This window comes from Phascolarctos cinereus, unplaced genomic scaffold (assembly GCF_003287225.1).
Source record: "Phascolarctos cinereus isolate Bilbo 61053 unplaced genomic scaffold, phaCin_HiC Scaffold_5;HRSCAF=322, whole genome shotgun sequence".
Taxonomy (NCBI): Eukaryota; Metazoa; Chordata; class Mammalia; order Diprotodontia; family Phascolarctidae; genus Phascolarctos; species Phascolarctos cinereus.
In genome coordinates, this window is record NW_027555958.1 from 253,392,816 (window position 1) to 253,412,481 (window position 19,666).

The 19,666-nt window shown below is 43.5% G+C and overlaps 1 protein-coding gene across 1 annotated transcript in view; it reads left to right on the forward strand.

Annotated features, from left to right (window-relative positions):
* Positions 1 to 1,029: 1,029 nt before the first annotated feature.
* Positions 1,030 to 19,666, forward strand: part of GUCY2D (guanylate cyclase 2D, retinal) — a 31,381-nt gene continuing 12,744 nt past the window's right edge. Inside the window, exons 1-6 of the mRNA XM_020966711.1 lie at positions 1,030 to 1,708; positions 2,228 to 2,529; positions 3,762 to 4,113; positions 4,510 to 4,594; positions 5,040 to 5,142; positions 5,892 to 5,993. Coding sequence (XP_020822370.1) covers positions 1,030 to 1,708; positions 2,228 to 2,529; positions 3,762 to 4,113; positions 4,510 to 4,594; positions 5,040 to 5,142; positions 5,892 to 5,993 — 1,623 coding nt within the window. The remainder of the gene's footprint in view (positions 1,709 to 2,227; positions 2,530 to 3,761; positions 4,114 to 4,509; positions 4,595 to 5,039; positions 5,143 to 5,891; positions 5,994 to 19,666) is intronic.

Below are 19,666 nucleotides of genomic sequence, written 5' to 3' on the forward strand. Positions count from 1 at the left end.
TGCAATGAGTTGCTTTTGGGATGACATGGGGAGAAAGGTGCCCCAGGAGTGGCTGCCTTCCTGAGCTACCCCAAGCCCTTGCTTGAGCAGCGGGCTGTCAAATCAAGGACCTCACAGTCATCTGGCTATTTCACTGTTTCAGCTCCCAGCTAATCTCTTGTCCCTTCTCCCTCTGGGGGCCCCACAGCTACTAATCAGTTTATGAGTGTATATGTGGGAGATTATGGAGATAGCACCCAGGGGCTCTGTGCTACCTGTGTCCTTTGTTCCCCAACTGGGGGGCCAGTAGGTAGAGGAGAGAGGCAAGGACCTGAAGGGGAACTCAGAGCTGTAATCTCCACCCCTAAGCCCCCAGGAAGAGGCTGAGTCCTTGGGAGCCACTGGTGAGTAGGAACAGTCCCATGGAAAGAACTGGGAACAAGTTAGAGGTGTGCTGAGGTCACATTCTAGCTTGGGATAAACCCTTATTTATTTTAGACTAGGGGAAAGGGAGGTGTTGTTGGATAGGAATTGGCTTTCTGAGAGAAGTGCTGGGGGGAAAGGGATATGAAGAGAGAAGAAGAAAGGTTATACGGGTATAGTGGCAGTGGGGGTGGATGGGTAGGGGCAGGAGTAGGGAAAAATGTTGCCATATGTTACATATCCTCACCTTGCTCCTCAATCTTGTCTTCAGATTCCTTGTTGTGTGTATGTGTGTGTGGTGGCAGGGGGAAGGGGGAAAGGTTGGGGTGGTGAACTTCTGTAGGGGTGGCAGAAGACTAGCCTGGCCTCGAAACACCAAGGTATTAAGAGGAGGAAGGGGATGGGAGAGTGCGGGAGGAGGTATCATAGTGGTAGGGAAAGATTAGGGTGGAAAAGGGTCCAAATTGGATCTCCTGTGATGGTTTTGTCCCCTCTTTTTTCTCTCCTATTGCATAACCCTTTTCCTTTGACCTTCTTCTTTTCTGTCTGTCTCCCAAGTTGTCCCATTATGGCTCCCTCTCTGTCTTCTCCCTTGTCTCTTTGACCCTACTACTCTTTTGTCCCATCATGCTGGTCCCCCCCTTAAATGGTCTTTCCTATCACCCACCATGGTGCTTTCCTCCTCTCCCTCTTCCACTTTTCTTTTTATTTCTCCTCTTTCTCCCTGCCCCAATCTTCCCTGCCACCTTCACAGTCGGTGTACTGGGCCCCTGGACCTGTGACCCTATCTTTTCCCGGGCCCGCCCAGACCTGGCTGCCCGCCTGGCTGCTACACGCCTGAACCATGACAAAGCCCTGGAAGGTGGTCCCTGGTTTGAGGTCATCCTGCTCCCAGAGCCATGCCACACCTCAGGCTCCCTGAGGGCCCTAGCCCCCTCATTAGCCCGTGTCTCTGGCCTTGTGGGCCCTGTGAACCCAGCTGCATGCCACCCTGCTGAACTGCTGGCCCAAGAAGCTGGGATTCCCCTGGTGCCCTGGGGTTGTCCCCAGGGGGAAGCTAGAACCACAGCCCCTGCCCTTCCCCTAGCCCCTGATGCTCTCTATGCCCTGTTGCGGGCATTCCGCTGGGCCAAGGTAGCCCTAGTCACTGCCCCACAGGACCTGTGGGTGGAGGCTGGCCAGGCCCTTGCTGGGGTGCTCCGGAGCAGGGGCCTGCCTGTAGTCATGGTGACCTCCTTGGAGACTACGGACCTGGAAAGTGCCAAGAATGCCCTAAAAAGAATCAGAGATGGTCCCAAGGTCAAAGGTATGGGTAGAGCTGCAACTAAGAATTCTTACAAGCAGGGACAATTCTTGGACTTGGGGAGGCTTGGATAACTTTGTGCAGGCATCATCTCACTGGCAAATGGAGATGGCCTGTCCCCCAAGGAGTCCATGCAGAACCACTGCATCATGACAAACACTCCTTGGACCCCTAACCCCTGAGAAGAGGTGGGGGTGGGGATAGGTGGTAGTGAGAGAAGACAGGCAAGCCCTAGCAGAGGAGCAGCACAGACACAGGGACAAGGCGGTGATAGCCTGGGGCTGGATGAGGGAGCTGAATATAGTCTGTTCCTTGTGATGAGGGACTACGGAGGACCTCAAGGCTTGGGAATGGTGGGCCTCCCTTAGTTATTGGCTCTGGGCATGGTTTTCTAGGAGGGGAAGGTAGTTGGGAAGATGAAGTTGAGCCAGGGCCTAGGATGGGGGAACTCCTGAGTCCAATAGGAAGAAGTCAGGTTCTGATGTCTGAGCCCCTCCCCACCTTCCTGGCCTTCCTCCACAGTGGTGATCATGGTGATGCATTCAGTTCTACTGGGTGGGGAAGAGCAGTGGCTGTTGCTGGAGGCTGCTGAGGAACTGGGCCTAGCAGAAGGCACAATGGTGTTCCTTCCCTTCGACACCCTGCACTATGCCCTGCCCCCTGGCCCTGAGGCCCTAAGGCCCCTCACCAACAGTTCCAGACTCCGAAAAGCTCATGATGCCGTACTCACTCTAACCCGTTACTGCCCTAAGCGGAGTGTGTCAGCTAGCTTACACCAGGCCCGGGAGTACCAGGAGCTACCGCTGGACCTTAAACCCCAGCAGGTGAGGAGACACATGGGGATTCAGAGGGTGTAGACAAGGTAGGGGGCCTTCCCTAATCAGGAAGAGACAGTCCTGGAACAATGGGGAGAGAAGATGGAGTAGATGTAGGAGACTAGATCTAGCTGCAGAGGTGATGGGATGAGAGAGCAGCAGTATAAGAAGGATGTAAAGAAAGAATAGTAAGAAGCTGAGAACGGGTATCTAGTGATCAACAGGAAGATAGGCTTAAACTGATGTAAAATGTCTCCCCTTAGCCAGTGGAGAGGGAGGACTTGAAGAGTGCCCAGTCAGTGAGGCAATAGGGAAGATGGATTACTGGTTAGTGGGATAGGCGTGGCTCTGGCCCAGTCTCAATTTTCCCTCCCACCTTTCCATCACTGACTTGGTCAAAGGCATGTTTATCTAATTTCTGGATGACACATACTTAGAAACTGCGCTGTCCTCCAATTGGTTGATGTCTTTCTTAAAATGTGGTAGCCAGACCTGAGCACAGCACTCCAGGTGTCAGATCAGAGTAGAATGCATGAGGATCCATCATCACCTCCCTCATTTGGAGCATTAGATCTGCTTTCAAGGCTAGGTAGTACTTTGGATGACAGCACTGGAATCTAAAAGGACATTGATGGACTGGAACAATGGGCCGTAGCTAACAAAATGGAATGTAGTATGGAGAAAAATGTAATGTCTTGCACTTTGCAAAAAAGCAAAAGTTACATGAATGCAAGAGGGTGGGGGTAGGGGGTGAAGTGAGCAGCTCATGTGAAAAGAAGCTGGGGGTTTTAGTGGAGGCAGAGCTCAAAATAAGTTTATCCTATGACACAGTTGGAAAAAAAAATAAGTATGGGAAAGTATAGTATCTACAAGGAAGGAGCTCATAGTCCTGCTGTGTTTTGCTTTGGTCAGACTCCTACCTGGAGTGTTTTAAGAAGGACAGTGGTGAAGCGGTGGGCATGCAAAGGAAGGTCATTGGAATAGTGAGGGACGTAACTGTGATTATGTGTAGATGAGGAATTCGGCTTGTTCCTTTGGGTCTCAGACAACAGAACTAGGAATATTAACCAGGAAATCATAGATACAAAGAAAAATGTCCTAGCAATTAGAGCTACCTCAAAAGGGACATGGGCTACCTTGAGTTCCTCATTACTAGAGGTCTTCAAATAAAGACTGGATGACTGCTTGTTAGAGATGTCATAAAGGCTTAGACTAGATGGCCTGATTCTGTCATTCTTCAGGTATCCCCACTCTTTGGCACAATCTATGACGCTATCTACCTGCTGGCAGGAGCTGTGGCAGGAGCACAAGTAGCTGGGGGTGGCGGATGGGTCTCTGGGGCAGCAGTGGCCCGCCACATCCCAAAAACCGAGGTCCTTGGCTTCTGTGGACACCTGGGAGGGGCAAAGGAGCCTCCTTTTGTGCTACTGGATACAGACGGGGTGGGAGACCAGCTACTCCCCACTTATACACTGGACCCAGCCCAGGGTATCCTCAACTATGTTGGTAATCCCATCCACTTTCCTCACGGTGGCCGGGGACCTGGTTTTGACCCTCCTTGCTGGTTCGACCCCAACGTGATCTGCAGTGGAGGTGAGGTCCTTTCCCTTTCTCCATCCCTAAGACCACATATGTCCTACATAATTCTTCCTGGATTCTCCAGTTTCTCTTCAGCTGGCTGTCCTGCCTCTCACTTCAGAATCTCTCTCTCTCTCTCTGGACTCCCCTTCAGACCTCCTAGAAACCCCAAATATCTCTCTCTTAGAAAGCTACTGGGGCCCTCTGATTCTCTGTGAGGACTCCCCCTCGTGAGCATCTTAAAAGTTCCCTGCCAGGCCTACCGGACCAGAGATCCTACCTTGGCTCTGCCCTTTGAGTTTACTTCTTACATTTGATTATCATGTTTCCAAATTCTCTTTCCCTGTCTGCCCCCCACCCCCAGTATGTGTTATCACCTTGAGCTCCTCTCCATTTTCCTCTTGCCCTCAGGAGTAGAGCCCAGCTTCATCCTTCTCGTCATCTTCATCATTGCTGCTGTGGGGCTGGTGGTTGCCACACTGGCCTATTATGTTCGGTAAGCTGAGGGTTGGGAAGGTGGAGAAACTGGGTGGAAAAGGGGAGCAGGACATACAGCAAGGAGTAGGGGGTAGTTCTAGAAACTGGTATTGGGGGTTGATAGGTGAGTCAACTCTCCTTTCTGTACCTGGCTCTGGGAACCATGTGTTTGTATAGCCTGGTTCTACCTTCCGTAACTGAGCTGTAGAGCAAAGAAGTTGTTCATCACATCAGGGAGAGTGGATGGGTGTTGTGGTTGTTGTCAGTCCCAGCCAAGTTGTGCGGCGTTGGAAGAAGAGGTGCTAGAAGGAATTGGGAGCTCAACCTACTGTCACCCTCTATTGCCACAGGGATGAAGCTCCCTCATTTCCTATCCTGTGCCTGGGGTGGTCCTCTCCTCCTCCCTATCACTCTCTCCCCAAGTTCCCCTTTCCAAAATGACTTCTCTGCATCTGGGCTCCTAGATGCCAGCTCCTCCATGCCCAGATGATGTCTGGCCCCAACAAGATGATCCTGACTCTGGAGGACATCACTTTCCTCCCTCGGCAGAGCAGCAGCTCCCGAAAGGTATGGGAGTCTAGGTGTGTGTGGGGACAGGGAGAGATTTGGGTAGCGATCTGGTCCCAAGAGACAGGGAAAAGGGGTGGGAGACTTTGGAAGATTTTTTTTTTTAGGCAACTGGGGTTAAGTGACTTGCCCAGGGTCACACAGCTAGTAAATGTCAAGTGTTTGGTCTGAGGACGGATTTGAACTCAGGTCCTTCTGACTTCAGGGCCGGTGCTCTATCCACTGTGCCACCTAGCTGCCCCTTTTGGAAGATTTTTTTGAGTATCATTTCAGCCCCTGGTTGCCATGCTCTGATTCTCCTGGCTCTCTACCCCCCCCCCAGGTCTATTATTCCCTCCCCATGATTTTCTGAGAAGTAGAATGGGGTAATGGCCAGAGCCCTGACCAGGAGCCTGCAAACCTAGGTTATACTGTGTGACTTTACAAGAAATACATTCCATTTACACTCTGGACTTTAGTGTCCTCCTCTGTAAAATGTGGATAACAGTATTATTACCTGAGGACTAATTATCTCAAAGCAGTAAGGATGTAATAGGAGAAAGGACGTGAAAGGGCTTTACCCTGTAAATAACTATACACATGGAGGAGATGATTTTTTCTTCCTTGACACCTGGCCCTTACCCTCCTCCTTCCCTAATCCTTAACTCTCAGTCCCAACCTGATTTCAAGCACAGCCCAAAGCTGCTGCCTCCTCTCGTCTACTTACTTCCCCATCATCTTATACTTACCCTGACTCTCTCCCTGCCCAGGTAACAGAGGGGAGCCGGTCAAGCCTGGCTGCCCACAGTGTATCTGACATGCGTAGCATCCCTAGCCAGCCCCCAGACAGTTCCAACATAGGCATGTATGAGGTGAGTACCCTGCCAGGATCCTTCCTCACAGAGCCAATCTTTCCTCTAGCCATAGATGGCCCATTCAAAAATGATGTCAGCTGAACATGGAGTGAGGGAGGAGTGAGGGAAAACTCTGTTTTACCCATCAGTTATATCAAACTGTGTTTTTTTGACTATCTAGAATGGCAGTGTCAAACTCCAGTAGAAATGGGGGCTGCTATACTCATTGGTACATTATTTGTGATCCTCCTCCTTAAAGGTTCACAAGTGACTTTGATTTCTCATCCCCTAAATTATCTTGGAGTGGCAGGATGCCTACTTATGATTAGAAACAAAGATAACTTACAGAACAAGACCATTAGTAATTTTGACTTGTTGACATTAGGAGAATGATGTTTTCTGCCCCTTTTGTGAACTATAGTTGAAGTTTCCCAGCTGGGTAAGTGCCATACTTGTTAACACTTAAGAACTTGGAGTGCTGAGCCCACTAAGGCAGTCATCTTGGGGCCATCTCGATGGAACATGACCAGGGTTGATCTAACAGTGTGGAATTTTCAAGAAAAGTCTGTTCTGTTGACAACAACCTAGTATAAAGAAGCAAACCAAGGAAACAAGAGGCTGTAAACATTTTTAATTGTTCTGCATGGTTTTCTTTTGAAGATTGGTGTAAGAATTTTGACTTTTTATATTTGAGAAAATGTCAGAATAAAAATTAAATTAAAAAAAAAAAGAAAGAAATGGGGGCCACTAAACCATACATAGGGGCAGCTAGGTGGCGCAGTGGACAGAATTCCAGGCATGGAATCAGGAAGACTCATATTCAAGAGTTCAAATCTGGCCTCTGACACTTCCTAGCTGTGTGACTCTGGGCAAGTCACTTAACCCTGTTTGCCTCAGTTCCTCACCTGTGAAATGAGCTGGAAAAGGAAACGGCAGTATCTTTCCCAAGAAAACCTCCAATAGGGTCAGGAAGAGCTGGAAACAACTGAGCAACAGCAACAAATCATATATCAGGATCCCTGCGGGTTACACCTTAGTTGTAAATGTAGTGTTATCTATGTTTTATTGTATATTTATTTTGATAACTATTTAATCTGGTTCTGGCACACTATGGAGTGTTTCAGGCAGCAGGCAGCACTCTGCTCTAGAGTGTGGCTCTAAGGGAAGGATGCCTTTTTTTATTATCATGAAAAAGAGTCTCTTCAGCAAATCAGTCATGTTTAGCTAGAGGGTCTCGAAGGTGGACTTGGCAGATTGCCTGGCCAACAGCCTCAGGCAGCCATTGCTTTCCATACCTGTATCTATTCTATTCAGCTTCTTTTCCAAGTGGTGATGCTAATTATTCAGTCAACACGCATTTATTTTTTAAAAAATTTTATTTGTTTTAATCATCCAAGATCCACATGTTTACTCTCCCAACCTTTAATTGAGAACCTGAGAAAAACAAAACCCATTACATACATGTATAGTCAATCAAAATAAATTTTCACTGGCCATGTCCAAAAGAAAATTTGTCTCATCCTGCATTGTGAGCCCTCTCTGTCTCAGAAGGTAGGTAGTCATCGTTAGTGTCTGGAATACTGATTGGTCATTACATTGATTGAAGTTGAGCACCATAGTATTCTATCACATTTATATACTGCATTTATATATTGTTCATTCGTTCTGCAACATATGGGCTCCTCCTCAATTCCTATTCTTTGCCACTTCAAAAAGAGTTATAAATATTTTTGTACATCCTTAGAGATGGTTTTACTTAAGACTAATCCCTCCCTTAATCTACCCTCCCACTAATTCTGTCTCCCCACTTTTCACCTTTCTCTCCTATTTTCCTGTGGAGTAAAATAGGTTCAGTAAAAAGTTGGGTACAGATGAGAGTGAGAGCTCAGCTGCTCCCCACTCCCCCACCTCTTACTCCTCGTTTGAATAGATATCTACTTATGCACGTTGATTATGTGAGAAAATTTCCTCTAACCTTCCTTTTCCTTCTCCCTTTCTCCTCAACCAGCGTATTCCTCTTCCTCTCTCTTTCCATTCTTTTCTTAAGATCATGAAGACAATATTCCAAAGAGATCAAAGAAAAAGGAAAAGGACCTATATGTACAAAAATATTTATAGCAACTCTTTTTGTGGTGACAAAGAATTGGAAATTGAGGGGATGCCCATCAATTGGGGAATGGCTGAACAAGTTGTGGTATATGATTGTGACTAGATATGATTGTGCTACAACAAATGATAAGCAGAATGGCTTCAGAAAAATCTGGAAAGACTTGTACGGTCTGATGAAAAGTGAACTGAACAGAACCAGGAGAACATTGTACACAGTAAATAGAGAACATTGTATGCAGTAAATAGCAATATTGTATGATGATTAACTGTGAATTAGTTAGCTATATTAATGAGGTGATCAGAATGGTGGCAATATCAGAGGAGAGAAGGAAGACATTTACAGGAGATATTGTAGAGGTAGAAATGACAGAACTTGACCACTGATTGGATATGGGGGAATGAGAGAGAGTGAGGAGTTGAGGATGACATTTATACTGTGAGTCTGAGTGGGAGGTTGGTGGTATCCTCCACAGTAATAGGAAAATTAAGAAGTTGGGGAGAGGGTTGGTGGGAATATGAATAAGTTCAATTTAACACACGTTGAGTTTCCCTTGTTTTATGGGACATCCAGTTGAAGATGCCCAAAAGGTATGAAAATAGAGGTCAGGAGAGAGGGGAAGTCTAGATAAGCAGATCTGAGAATCATGGGAGTTGGTGAGATCACCAAGCAAATGATATAGTAAGAGAAGGGAAGAAGGATAGAACCTTGGGAGACCAGTTAGTGGCCTGGATGAAGATCCAGCAAAGGAGGCTAAGGATGGTCAGATAGGTAGGAGGAGAACAACGAGAAAGGAGTGTCACAAAAACCTAGAGAAAAGAGAGTATCAAGGAGAAAAGGGTGATTGACAGTGGTAAAAGCTGCAAAAAGGTTGAAAAAAGATTAAGGTTGAGAAAAGATCATTAAATTTGGTAATCAAATAATTTCACTTGAATGATGAGGCGGAAAGCCAGACTTCAAAAAGTTAAGAGAGTGAGAGGAAATGAAGTGGAAGGCTTCTATTCAAGGATTTCAGCAACAAAAAGGAGAGAAGATAAAAAATGGTAGCTAAGGGAGATGGACGGATCAAGTGAGAATATTTTGAGGATGGAATCTTGAACGTTTGTAGGCAGTAGGGAAGCAACCAGTAGACAGCAAGTGATTGAAGATCAGTGAGAGAATAGGGATAAGAAAGGGGACAGTCTGTTAGGGAAGACAGGAGAGGATGTGTGTGTAGTTGGGTTAGTATCAGTGAAGAGAGGGGCCACCTCTTCATGGGAGATTGGGGTGAAAGAGGAGAGTGGCAGAATGTATCTGAGTGATAGGAGATGAGAAAGGAATAAATACATGGTCTCTGGGAGTGGCCTCAGTTTTTTCAATGACAAAGGAGGCAAAATTTTCATCTGAGAGAATGGGGGAAGGGAAAGTCATGGGAAGTTTGAGGAAGCATGAAAAGATTGGGGAAAAACTGTTATGGTAAATGGGATAGTGAACTGTTTAGGGAGGTGTAGGCAGATTGCCTAGCAGCAGTGAGGGCCCAGTTGAAATTATGTAATATAATGGCATAATTATGTGTAGTGGACCCAATCAGCATGGTTTTCTGGTTTTCTATTGCTTCATTCAATATCATGTGAGTAGGATCAAGGGCAGTGGATGGTGGGTAATCCAAGGTTAAAGTTTGGCAGGATAAGATTGATGAGAGGATAACAGGCAATGAACTTGAAAGAAGAGGACAGTATGGAGTTGAACTGGTTCCCTAATGAGTCAAGATGGGGAAGGGAGGAGAATATAGCTTGGAAAAGAACTGAGGGGTGGAGGGATTGGGAATTGTGGTGAGGAGAGCAGGGTTTGGAGTAGCAAGGCAGAGGGAGAAGTGAAATGACAACAGATTATGACTAGAAAAGGGATTTTCAGAGTCAATGAATATGAAAGTAGAACAGTTGTGAGTGATGGTAAGATCAAAGGTATGACCATTGCTAAGTGTAGCTACAGTGGGAGTTAAGGAGTAGTTTAAGGGTTTGTGTGAATTTATTCAGTCAGACTTCTTATGGCTCCAACAGCCATGCCACTAGAAAAAAAATGCTCTTCTCATTCCCTAATTTACATGTAATTTATTCAACTCTAACTGTATTGTAATAAGCATTTAATCTGAAAAAGGCAAAGGAACATTAAAGCAGAGACATTAATTGGTATGTAACAAAGAGAAGGATTACACATTCCATTTGATCCCTGGATCACAATCCTTCCCAAAGCAGAAATGCATTAGGGCTGAACTCCATCTTCTCTTCTCTTCCATTGCCTAGGAGTAAGGGCTAACCTAGGGTAAGGGCTAACCTGGAAGCTGAGTTCTTAATTGCTCCCAATTGGCAGCTGAGTGACAAGAGTTTTCCACTTGTACATTTGGTATCAGGAGTGAGACTTTCTATTGGTGAAAGACAGAAACTCAGAGCCTCCTGAGAGTCTCTTGTTCCAGCTTGAGCAAGGAGGGTAGTACCACAATTCCCTGAGCAGTCACTAAGCCCTCATTCTGGTGACTCTATCCCCATTCCTAATTTTGTAAGACCAGCTGACATCTTCCAGTCTTCTCTAAGTGACTGGAGAGAAAAAATTGGCATCCTCCTCTTAGCTAGTCATCATTTCCCCCAAGTCTCTCACTATGTTCAATTCTGCTTTTTCCATCGTGTTCTATACATAAAGCTTTTGTGCATGGAAGGGGAAGTAATACACAACAAAGCTGAAAGATAGATTTTGGCCAGGTTTTGTAGGAGGTTGTTGTAATAATCCAGGTGCAAAGTGAAAGGACATGACTGAACTTAGTAGCTGTGTGAGTGGAGAGAAGGGGTCAACTGCAAAGGACATTGTTAAGGTAAAAAATGGCAAGAATTGGCAACTGGGGCAGCTAGATGGTGCAGTGGATAGAATACTGGCCCTGAAGTCATAAAGGCCTGAGTTCAAATGTGACCTCAGACACTAGTTGTGTGACTCTGGGCAAGTCACTTAACCCTGATTGTCTCCCTCCACATCCCCCAAAGAAGAGAATTGGCCACTAATTTGGATATGTAGGGTAAGGGAAAATGAATAGTCCAGGAGAATACCAATTTTACAAACCTGAAACACAAAAAGGATGGTAGTATTTTCGACAAAGAATAGGGAAGTTTGGAAGAGGGGTGACTTAGGAGTAAAGACAATGAGTTTAGTTTGAGATACATTAAGTTTAAGATGTCTCTAGGATATCCAGTTTCAAATATCTGATGAGCAAATTGTGATTAGGGACTGAAGCTCAAGGGGAGAAATTGGGGCTAGATATATGGATCAGGCAACAATCTGAATAGAGATGATAGTTAAATACATAGAGACTGATGAGAGAGAGAGAAAGTGGGGAGGGGAAGAGAGGAAAAGAGAAGGAGGAAGAAAGGGAGAGAGAGAGAGAGAGAGAGAGAGAGAGAGAGAGAGAGAGAGAGAGAGAGAGAGAGAGAGAAGAGACGAGGGTCCAGGGCAGAACATTGTCAAGCATTCACAGTTAGGTGATAGGTAGGTACATGGTGTGCCAGCAAAGGAAACTGAGAAAAGGAGCAGTCAGATAGGAGGCAGAGAGTAGCATCATAAAAACTTAGGGAGGAGAGACAGTATCCAGGAAGACAGGGTAGTGAACAGTGTCAAGTGCAGGGGGCAGTTAGATGGCACAGTGGATAGAGCACCGGCCCTGGAGTCAGGAGGACCTGAGTCCAAATCCAACCTCAGACACATAACACTTACTAGCTGTGTGACGCTGGACAAGTCACTTAACCCCATTGCCTAGCCAAAAAAAACAGTGTCAAATGCAGCAGACAGACCAAGAAGGATTCAGGCTGAGAAAAGATCATCAGAATAAGCACTTAAGAGCATTGGTAACTTTGGGGAGAGCAGTTTCAGCGATGATGAGGTAGGAAGCGAGATTGCAAAGGGTTGAGGAGTGAGCGAAAGGAAGAGAAGACAGTGAGTGTAGAGAACATTCTCAAGGAATTTGGCTGAGGAAGGGAGGAGAGATATGGAACAATGTGTTGAGGGGATGGTAGGGCCTAGGAAGTTTAAAAAAAAAGATTTGTAGTGATTTGGGTATTCTTAAAGGATATGAGGAAAGAACCAGGTAATAGGGAGAGGTTAAAGATTCGAGAGATTAAGGATGCAATCTGCTGAAGACAGGAGATGGGATCAAGTCCCCTTGTAGAGGGCTTGACCTTGGCAAGGAAAGAGTCCTCTGTGCCAGAGGCTGAGGGAAAGGAGGAGAGAGTAGAAGATGATGTCAAAGGGTTTTAAGATGAAGAGAACGGGAGAAGAGTTTACCCCAGTTGAATGGCCTCAATTTTTTAGGTTAAATAAGAGGCAAAGTCCTCAGCTGGAAAAGAGGTGCGGAGGAAGAGGTGTTGAGGCAGCAAGAAAAGGTTGTAGCTTCTGTTGGGCTTGAGATGGGAATCAGCTAAAAAGACTTAAAAAGTATTAAAAGGACTGTCTTGCTGTAGTGAAGACCCAGTTGAGGTTGGATACCATGAATTTGTAACAGTATATTATAGCCAGTACAGTTATACGTTTTCCTCCAGCTTCACCCTACTGCTCATAAGTAAGAGGAGGAGGAGGAAGGTGTGAGAGTGACAGGGCTGAGTACAGTGATGCCATCACCCTCTAATCTGCGAAGCTATTAGTGACTTTAAACCATTATATAAATGGTAGTTGTCATTATTATTATTATTAACCCAAGAATGCATTTTTTGTGTTACCATACTACATTGCTGACTCATATTGGCATTATAGTCCACTAAAAGCCCCAAATCATCCAACCAAGTCTGACTCTATCTAATTATATCCTGCTCTAATCATATTTCTATATCTTTTCCACAAGAATAGTATGAAGTATTTTATGAAAAGCTTTGCCAAAATACAGGTAAACCAACTCTACAGCTCTCTGTTTATCTACCAGCTTAGTCATCCTGTCCACAAAAAGAAATGAAGTTAGTCTGAGGTGACCTATCCTTGGTGAAGCAAATGCTGATTCTTTGTAATCAAAATGGTTCAACAACCAAGTTGGTTCACCTCTTTAATCACCCGTTACAGAATTTTCACTGTGATTCACCACTTCATCACCATTGGTGATTCACCAGTGAAGCTGGTTCATCTCTTTAATGACTCATTATAGAATTTTCCTGGTAACTAAAATCAGACTTATTGGCTTAAAGTTTGTAGACACTTTTCCCTTCTTTTTAAATTAGGGAAATGTTTGCTAGTCTCCCATCTCGTAGTCCCTCTTCCATTTTCCATGATCTTCCAAGTATCACTGATAGTGGCTCAGCAATCACACCTGCAGGTTCTGGGTCAGGTAACCTCCCTCTGATGAGAATAGGTCAACAGGACTCTGGTATCAGGCATCATCTCTTTATTTTGCTTTTCAAACCTTAAAGTGCCACCTTATTATTAGCCATTTTTGTTCTCTCATCTCCAGGACAAATGCCATTTTCTTTGTTAGAGGAACAAAACAGACACAAAATAATAATGGAACAGTTCTGCTTTCTCTCTGTTTTCTGTTATCATCCCATCTACCCCAAACATCCTATTCTTTGATTCTCTCTTTTCTCCCAGGATAGATGAAAAAAAAAACCCTTTTTTGGTTGTCTTTAGATTCCCTCTACCCTCCTGAGTTTTAACATACCTGACATTATGAGAATGTACCACATTTTTATATTCAAGGTCGCAAATGGCAACCCCTGTCTTTACCCTCTCCCTCCACCCCAACCTGGGGAGATGATGGAAAGGAGCAGGCCAAGTCCTATTTCTACTACAAGGTCCTCTCCTCTTTCCCATGTCAGGGACTCCAAGCATGAAGGGGAGAGAAGCTGAAAATTAGAGAGGGATAGTCCAACCCCTATTCTCCCTCCTTCACCCTCCCTGTCTCCCCCACCCCAAATCCTTCCCCTCTAAGACATTAGGAAAATCAGGGTAGCTCTTTATGAGGAAAAGATTAAGGTTCCTACCTAAGATTCTCTCTGTCCCCCTTGACCTGCACTTGCAATTCCACCATCATGCATATTTTCTGTCTTTGGCTATTCTCTCCTTGTCATTTTGTCTCTTTCTTCCCTTTTCATTCCATTCTCTTGCTAACACATATTCTTTAGCTCTTTCCAGCTTCATTCTGTAGCTATCATTCATCCTTCTAGTTCAGTTAAGCTCCCTCTCACCTCCTCAACCCACTTAAATGATTCTCTTTTACAATAACAGCAGTGCTTCTGTTCACAACACAATGCAGAGGCAGGAAGGATCTTGCCAGAGATGTGCTCGAACTAGGTCCAACAGGCTTGGGAGCTGATTGATAAAATTTCAGTGTAAGAATTTATACCTCAGAAATCAGCAAATGATACAAATCAAGGTTTGATTTATTATCTCATTCATTGTCTAGAGTCAATAAACTGTTAATAATGCTGATTAAACTTAAAAGCATATGTGCATACATTTTCCCTCTCCTCATTAAACATTTCCCAGCTGATTCTTGTATTGCTCTATAAACATTTCTTGAACTTAGTAGGAGGGCAGTTGAAGGCTCAGGTAATGAAATCATTGCCAGATTGGGAGGCCTGATGATGACAACGAAGACAATGATGATAAGTTTGCAAATTACTTTATATCCATTTGAACCTTACATCACCCCTGGATCACTTTACAGAAGAGGAAACTGAGGCCCAAACTTAGGAACTTTAGGGATAGAAGTTATATAGGAGATGTGGAGATCTGATAAATCCTAAAAGAGGTCATAAAAGTAGGGTTACATTACAAAAATTCCATTGAATACTATCAAATGCCAAACCACATGTAAAATGGGAGGGGAATCCCACATGGATTGTTGACGCTTTGTGATTACAAAGAGCTGTCTAATGCCTGACAAGCAGCAAATGCCAATGAGGTACAACTGAACTAACCCCCTACACCTCTCCACAGGCTTGTTTCCTTGTTAAATCTCTCTTCAGGTTCAAAAAGGCAGTCTATGATATATATAGTGTAACATTACTAAAGTTGTAGAAACTCAGTCTCTCTTTCTCATCACATTATTCTCACCCTAGGGTAACTAGGGAAAACCTCTACCTTTTGGTTAGCTTCCTCTCTCTTAATCATAGTTAAATGGCCATACTATAATAGAATTATCATATATCATAAAAACACAGATATGCATTAAATAAGGTATATAAGGCTATGACAGGCTTATTCACCTCTCCACCAAGGTTGGAAGGGGAAATGGGGAAAAAAAAGTGGTCAGATTCAGCAATCCAAAGATATAAGGTAGGAGAGGGGGGCCTAGAGATAAGTTGAATTTCACTCTCAACTACCACCATAGCTTCTGCTCCTGGTGTTTCTCTGGTCTGGTCAGGCCTTGCTTCTGTTGTATTTGCTTATGGTGGTAGGAGTGCCATTGGGTTGTCTCTAGCTTCCTAATAGGCTTGGCCAGATGAGGTAACCCCTGGCGGGACCATCCTTCCTCCTCCAAGATGCCATTTGGTTTTTATCCAAAAGGAAGAGCCACCAAGGTAGAAACAAAGTCTGCATTCCTACAAACCAAGTTTCCATGGCAATGTCTATGTAGGAGGGTCAGTCTTTCACATGGAACTTGTACTACATGCAGAATCTAAGAACTGTGAAGGACCTCAGAAGTCAACTCAGATATCTGGATTTTGTATGAATTCTAGTTCTACCATTTATTAGCTATCTGGTACTTGAGTAATCCCTTCTTTACTTTGAGATTTAGTTCCCTTATTTGTAAAATGAGGATGTTAGATTAGATGCTGTCTACGGTTTCTTCTAGCTATTAACTTCTGAGCCAGAAGTATTAAAAAAGCATTTGGAAGCCAATCCTCCCTAAGGGGAGGGGTCCTAACTTTTACTCAGCAAGAAAAAGGACAAATCTGGAGGAAGGGAGTACAATGGGCCGACCTATATTTGGGCTAACTAGGTTCTAGATCCTAGAAAAAGGGAAATGGTTTACTCTGCCCCTAAAATTCCCAGGAATAGGCTTCTAGAATTTGACCAGGCCAGTCTCAATGATTATCCCTGAAGGAATACAGGACAAGTCTGCCAGAAACAATTTTTATTAATTTAACATTTTTCTAAATCCAAGTCATTTCTAGCTTAGAGAGAAATATCCAGACTGACATAGGTCCCTCTCCCTCCCACCCTACTACCATGGTTTGCACATGCCTTTCTACCCCAAACATGATTTGAAGTAACATTTAGAGTAATCTTTAACAAGCAAAACGTCATAATATATTAAAATATACTTTGCGGTTAATATTCTATTCCAACAAATAGAATAAGATTCACTTAATAACTATTCAAGTCCTTCCTTGACCACTGCCTTCAGGGATGGAAAGTGACCTTATCCAGAATCATCTCTGAATAAGAAATAGGATACCGTCCTCTGAATGGAGAAGAGGGCACTTCTTTTAAGTAGTCAGCAAGACAGTCATTCCAGGGTTGAGGGAAGGCAATGAATTTAAATTTAACAAGGTACTCTTTGTTCAAGGTTTGCTTTCTACCCTTAATCCATTTCTCTAAAGAAACATCTTCTATTCTTGGACTATGTATTTTCAAACAGGGAAATGTCTGAAAAGGATTTTTAGCAGGGTTGGGTAACCTGCAGCCATATGTGGCCTTCTAGGTCCTTGGGTTTGGCCTTTTGACTGAGTCCAAGCTTTATAGAGCAAATCCTTTTATTAAGGGGATTTGTTCTGTGAAGTTTGGATTTGGTCAATGGGCTTGAGGACCTCGAGGCTGTAGGTTCCCTACCCCTGGACTAGAGAAACATTAATTTCCTGTATCTCTAGAGAAATTCAAAAGGAAGTTTTTCATATGCTTTGTCAGAACCTTTGAATCTACCTTAGGGTCCAACCCCCTCATTTGAAAGATGAAGCCTAGGGAAAGTAAGTGTCCAAGGTCATGCTAGCATTAAATGGCAGAATGAGGATTTGAACTTGAACCCCAAATCCAGTTCCCCTGTATCATGGTAAGGTGGAGGTCATGGATCAATCCTTTTGTTCCCTTATTATCTCAGAGGGTCTAAAGTAGTTATATTTTCAGGAAAACTTTAAGGATGGCTATAATATGATTTCAGGAATCTTCTGCTTGATGATAATGGAAGTTCTTTAAAGAGAGATATTCCTACAATTAAGGATAAGATATCCGTGAAGAAAGTAATATATTGTTGGATACTTAATCATATTTAAGTGTAGTCAGTGGTGGAGTATAAATGTTAGGGATAGAGACTGGGCCTGTGATTTTAGTGGTAGGAGGAAGAACCCTCTAACCACACAGGTCTACTTACAATTAGAGAGCTGTGTAGGACAGGTGTCAAACGCACAGTTAGCTGCTCCCATGCAACCTGCAACATCCAGAAGAGAGCAGAACCGGATTAAAATGTAACTGAGAAATAATTAACAAAATAAATGAAAATACAACAGAATATAGATAATATTAACATGTGATACTCTAAGTCAGTATGATTCTTATACGTGTTTTGTTGTTATTGTTCAGTTGTTTCAGACTCTTTCTGACCGCATTTGGTGTTTTCTTGGCAAAGATACTGGAGTGGTTTGCCATTTTCTCCTCCAGCTCATTTTACAGATGAGGAACTGAAGCAAACAGGGTTAAGTGACTTGCCCAGGGTCACACAGCTAATGAATAATCAGGTCAGATCTGAACTCAGAAAGACTAGTCTTCTCGACTCCAAGCCTGGCATTCTATCCACTGTGCCTCCTACCTGCCCAAGAATTAACCTTTCATTAATTTTTTTTTTAACTCTGAACTACGTAAAGGTAAGAAGACACAGGGTTATTCTTGCGTGTGGCCGTGATGATATTGAGCCACATGACACATAGCAGTGCTGCTTTTTCATGGGGTCACAGATTTGAAAATGGAAGGAACCTTACTTCCATTAACTTCTTTCCAAACTAGAAGTCATCTAGTCTTCCCTCTTTCAGAGATTTAGGTTAAGTGATTTGCCCAGGTCACACAAGTCGTAGGTACCAGAACCAGGATTTGAACTTGAAACCTATAACTTCACATTCAATTCTTTCCATTGCACCATGGTTAAGTTTATGGGCCAACTTTTCTATAAGGAGTTGTTTCATAGTAGTACTCTAGGGTCCTAATGTACTGGCGTTTTTATGTTAGTCCTCACTGACTTCCATTAAATATTTTAGAATATCTTATGTTTTAACACAGACCCCTCTGGCCCCACAATATATAATCATTTCTATGAAGGTGAATTGCCATTTGCCAGAAACCAGCTGAGGTGCCATTCCACTAATCCAGATGTGACATGATAAGGCTAATGGAAAAAAGGGACAAGTGCCGTATATCTTGGGATCATCTAGACAGAATGATTAATGTTATAATGATAATAATAATGATGATGATGATGATAATAATAATATTTTCAGTCTAGATCTGTGACCAGTATAGGAAACACCTGATGAAGAAACTCCCTCTAACTCTGGCACCTGCTTGGCAACTTACAGCTTTAGAGGTGGCACATTGGACAGAGTGCTAGACTTGTAGAGAGGGACACCTGCATTCAAATCCAGTCTCGGTGTCCCTGGGCAAATCACTTAACCTCTGTTGCCTCACTTCCCTTTTCTGTAAAATGGGGTTAATGCTGGCTGTTATTAGAAAGTTTGTTGTTCAAGGCATTGAGAGGACTGTCTCAAGGCCTCTCAACTGAGTCTCAAGGCCACCATATTTCGGAGGCAGGACTTGAACTCCAATATTCTTGACTCTGAAGCTACCTGTAAATATCGTTGATAATAATAATTGTAAGACAACAACAACAGCAACTTGTTGACTAGAATTATACTTGCTGGAAGCCCAGTGTCTTTCATGGACTAAAAGACAACAAATCCCTTTTACTACAAATACAGACTTCAAAATATCCTTGGTCAAAATATTGGTCAATCAGTAAACTGTAGTGAAACTGGAGTGTTATTACAGGATTCGCTGCTGCCCATTATTACCCAGACATAACATCAGTCCATAAAATCTCAAGAACAAATAGTCCCTGTTCTCAAGGAGTTCAAATATTTTAAAAGATGTTGTCATACCAAAGACTCATATCTCCAAAATGTATGGAATGAAAAGCTTTCAAAATACAGAGACTTAGATGAAGAAATAAAAATCGTATGGGAACAGGTTAAAGAACATTTCACCCCTGTGATTCTGTCCATTACTGAGGTTGTCCCAAGGGTTCTTTCACTGATCCTACAAAGATGAACTTACACGCTAATTCTTTAGTTCCAACTATAAAAAGCAGTGCAATAGTCCACAGAATAGTAAATGCAAAAGAATATCAGTAGAATTCTGACTTTTCTTTCTTTAATTAAATTTTATTTCAGTTTTCAAACATTTATTTTTTTTTCCCCTTCTACATCCTCCAACCCACTAAAGGGAAATGAAGAGAAAGAAAAAGAAAAACAAAACCCTTGTAACAATAAACATAATCAAGCAAAACAAATTCCCAGGTTGGAGCTTAATTTCCCAGGACTGTTTCTATCTGAATTCCACTGAACAAAATGACAGTAATTTTTCTATGACGATAATA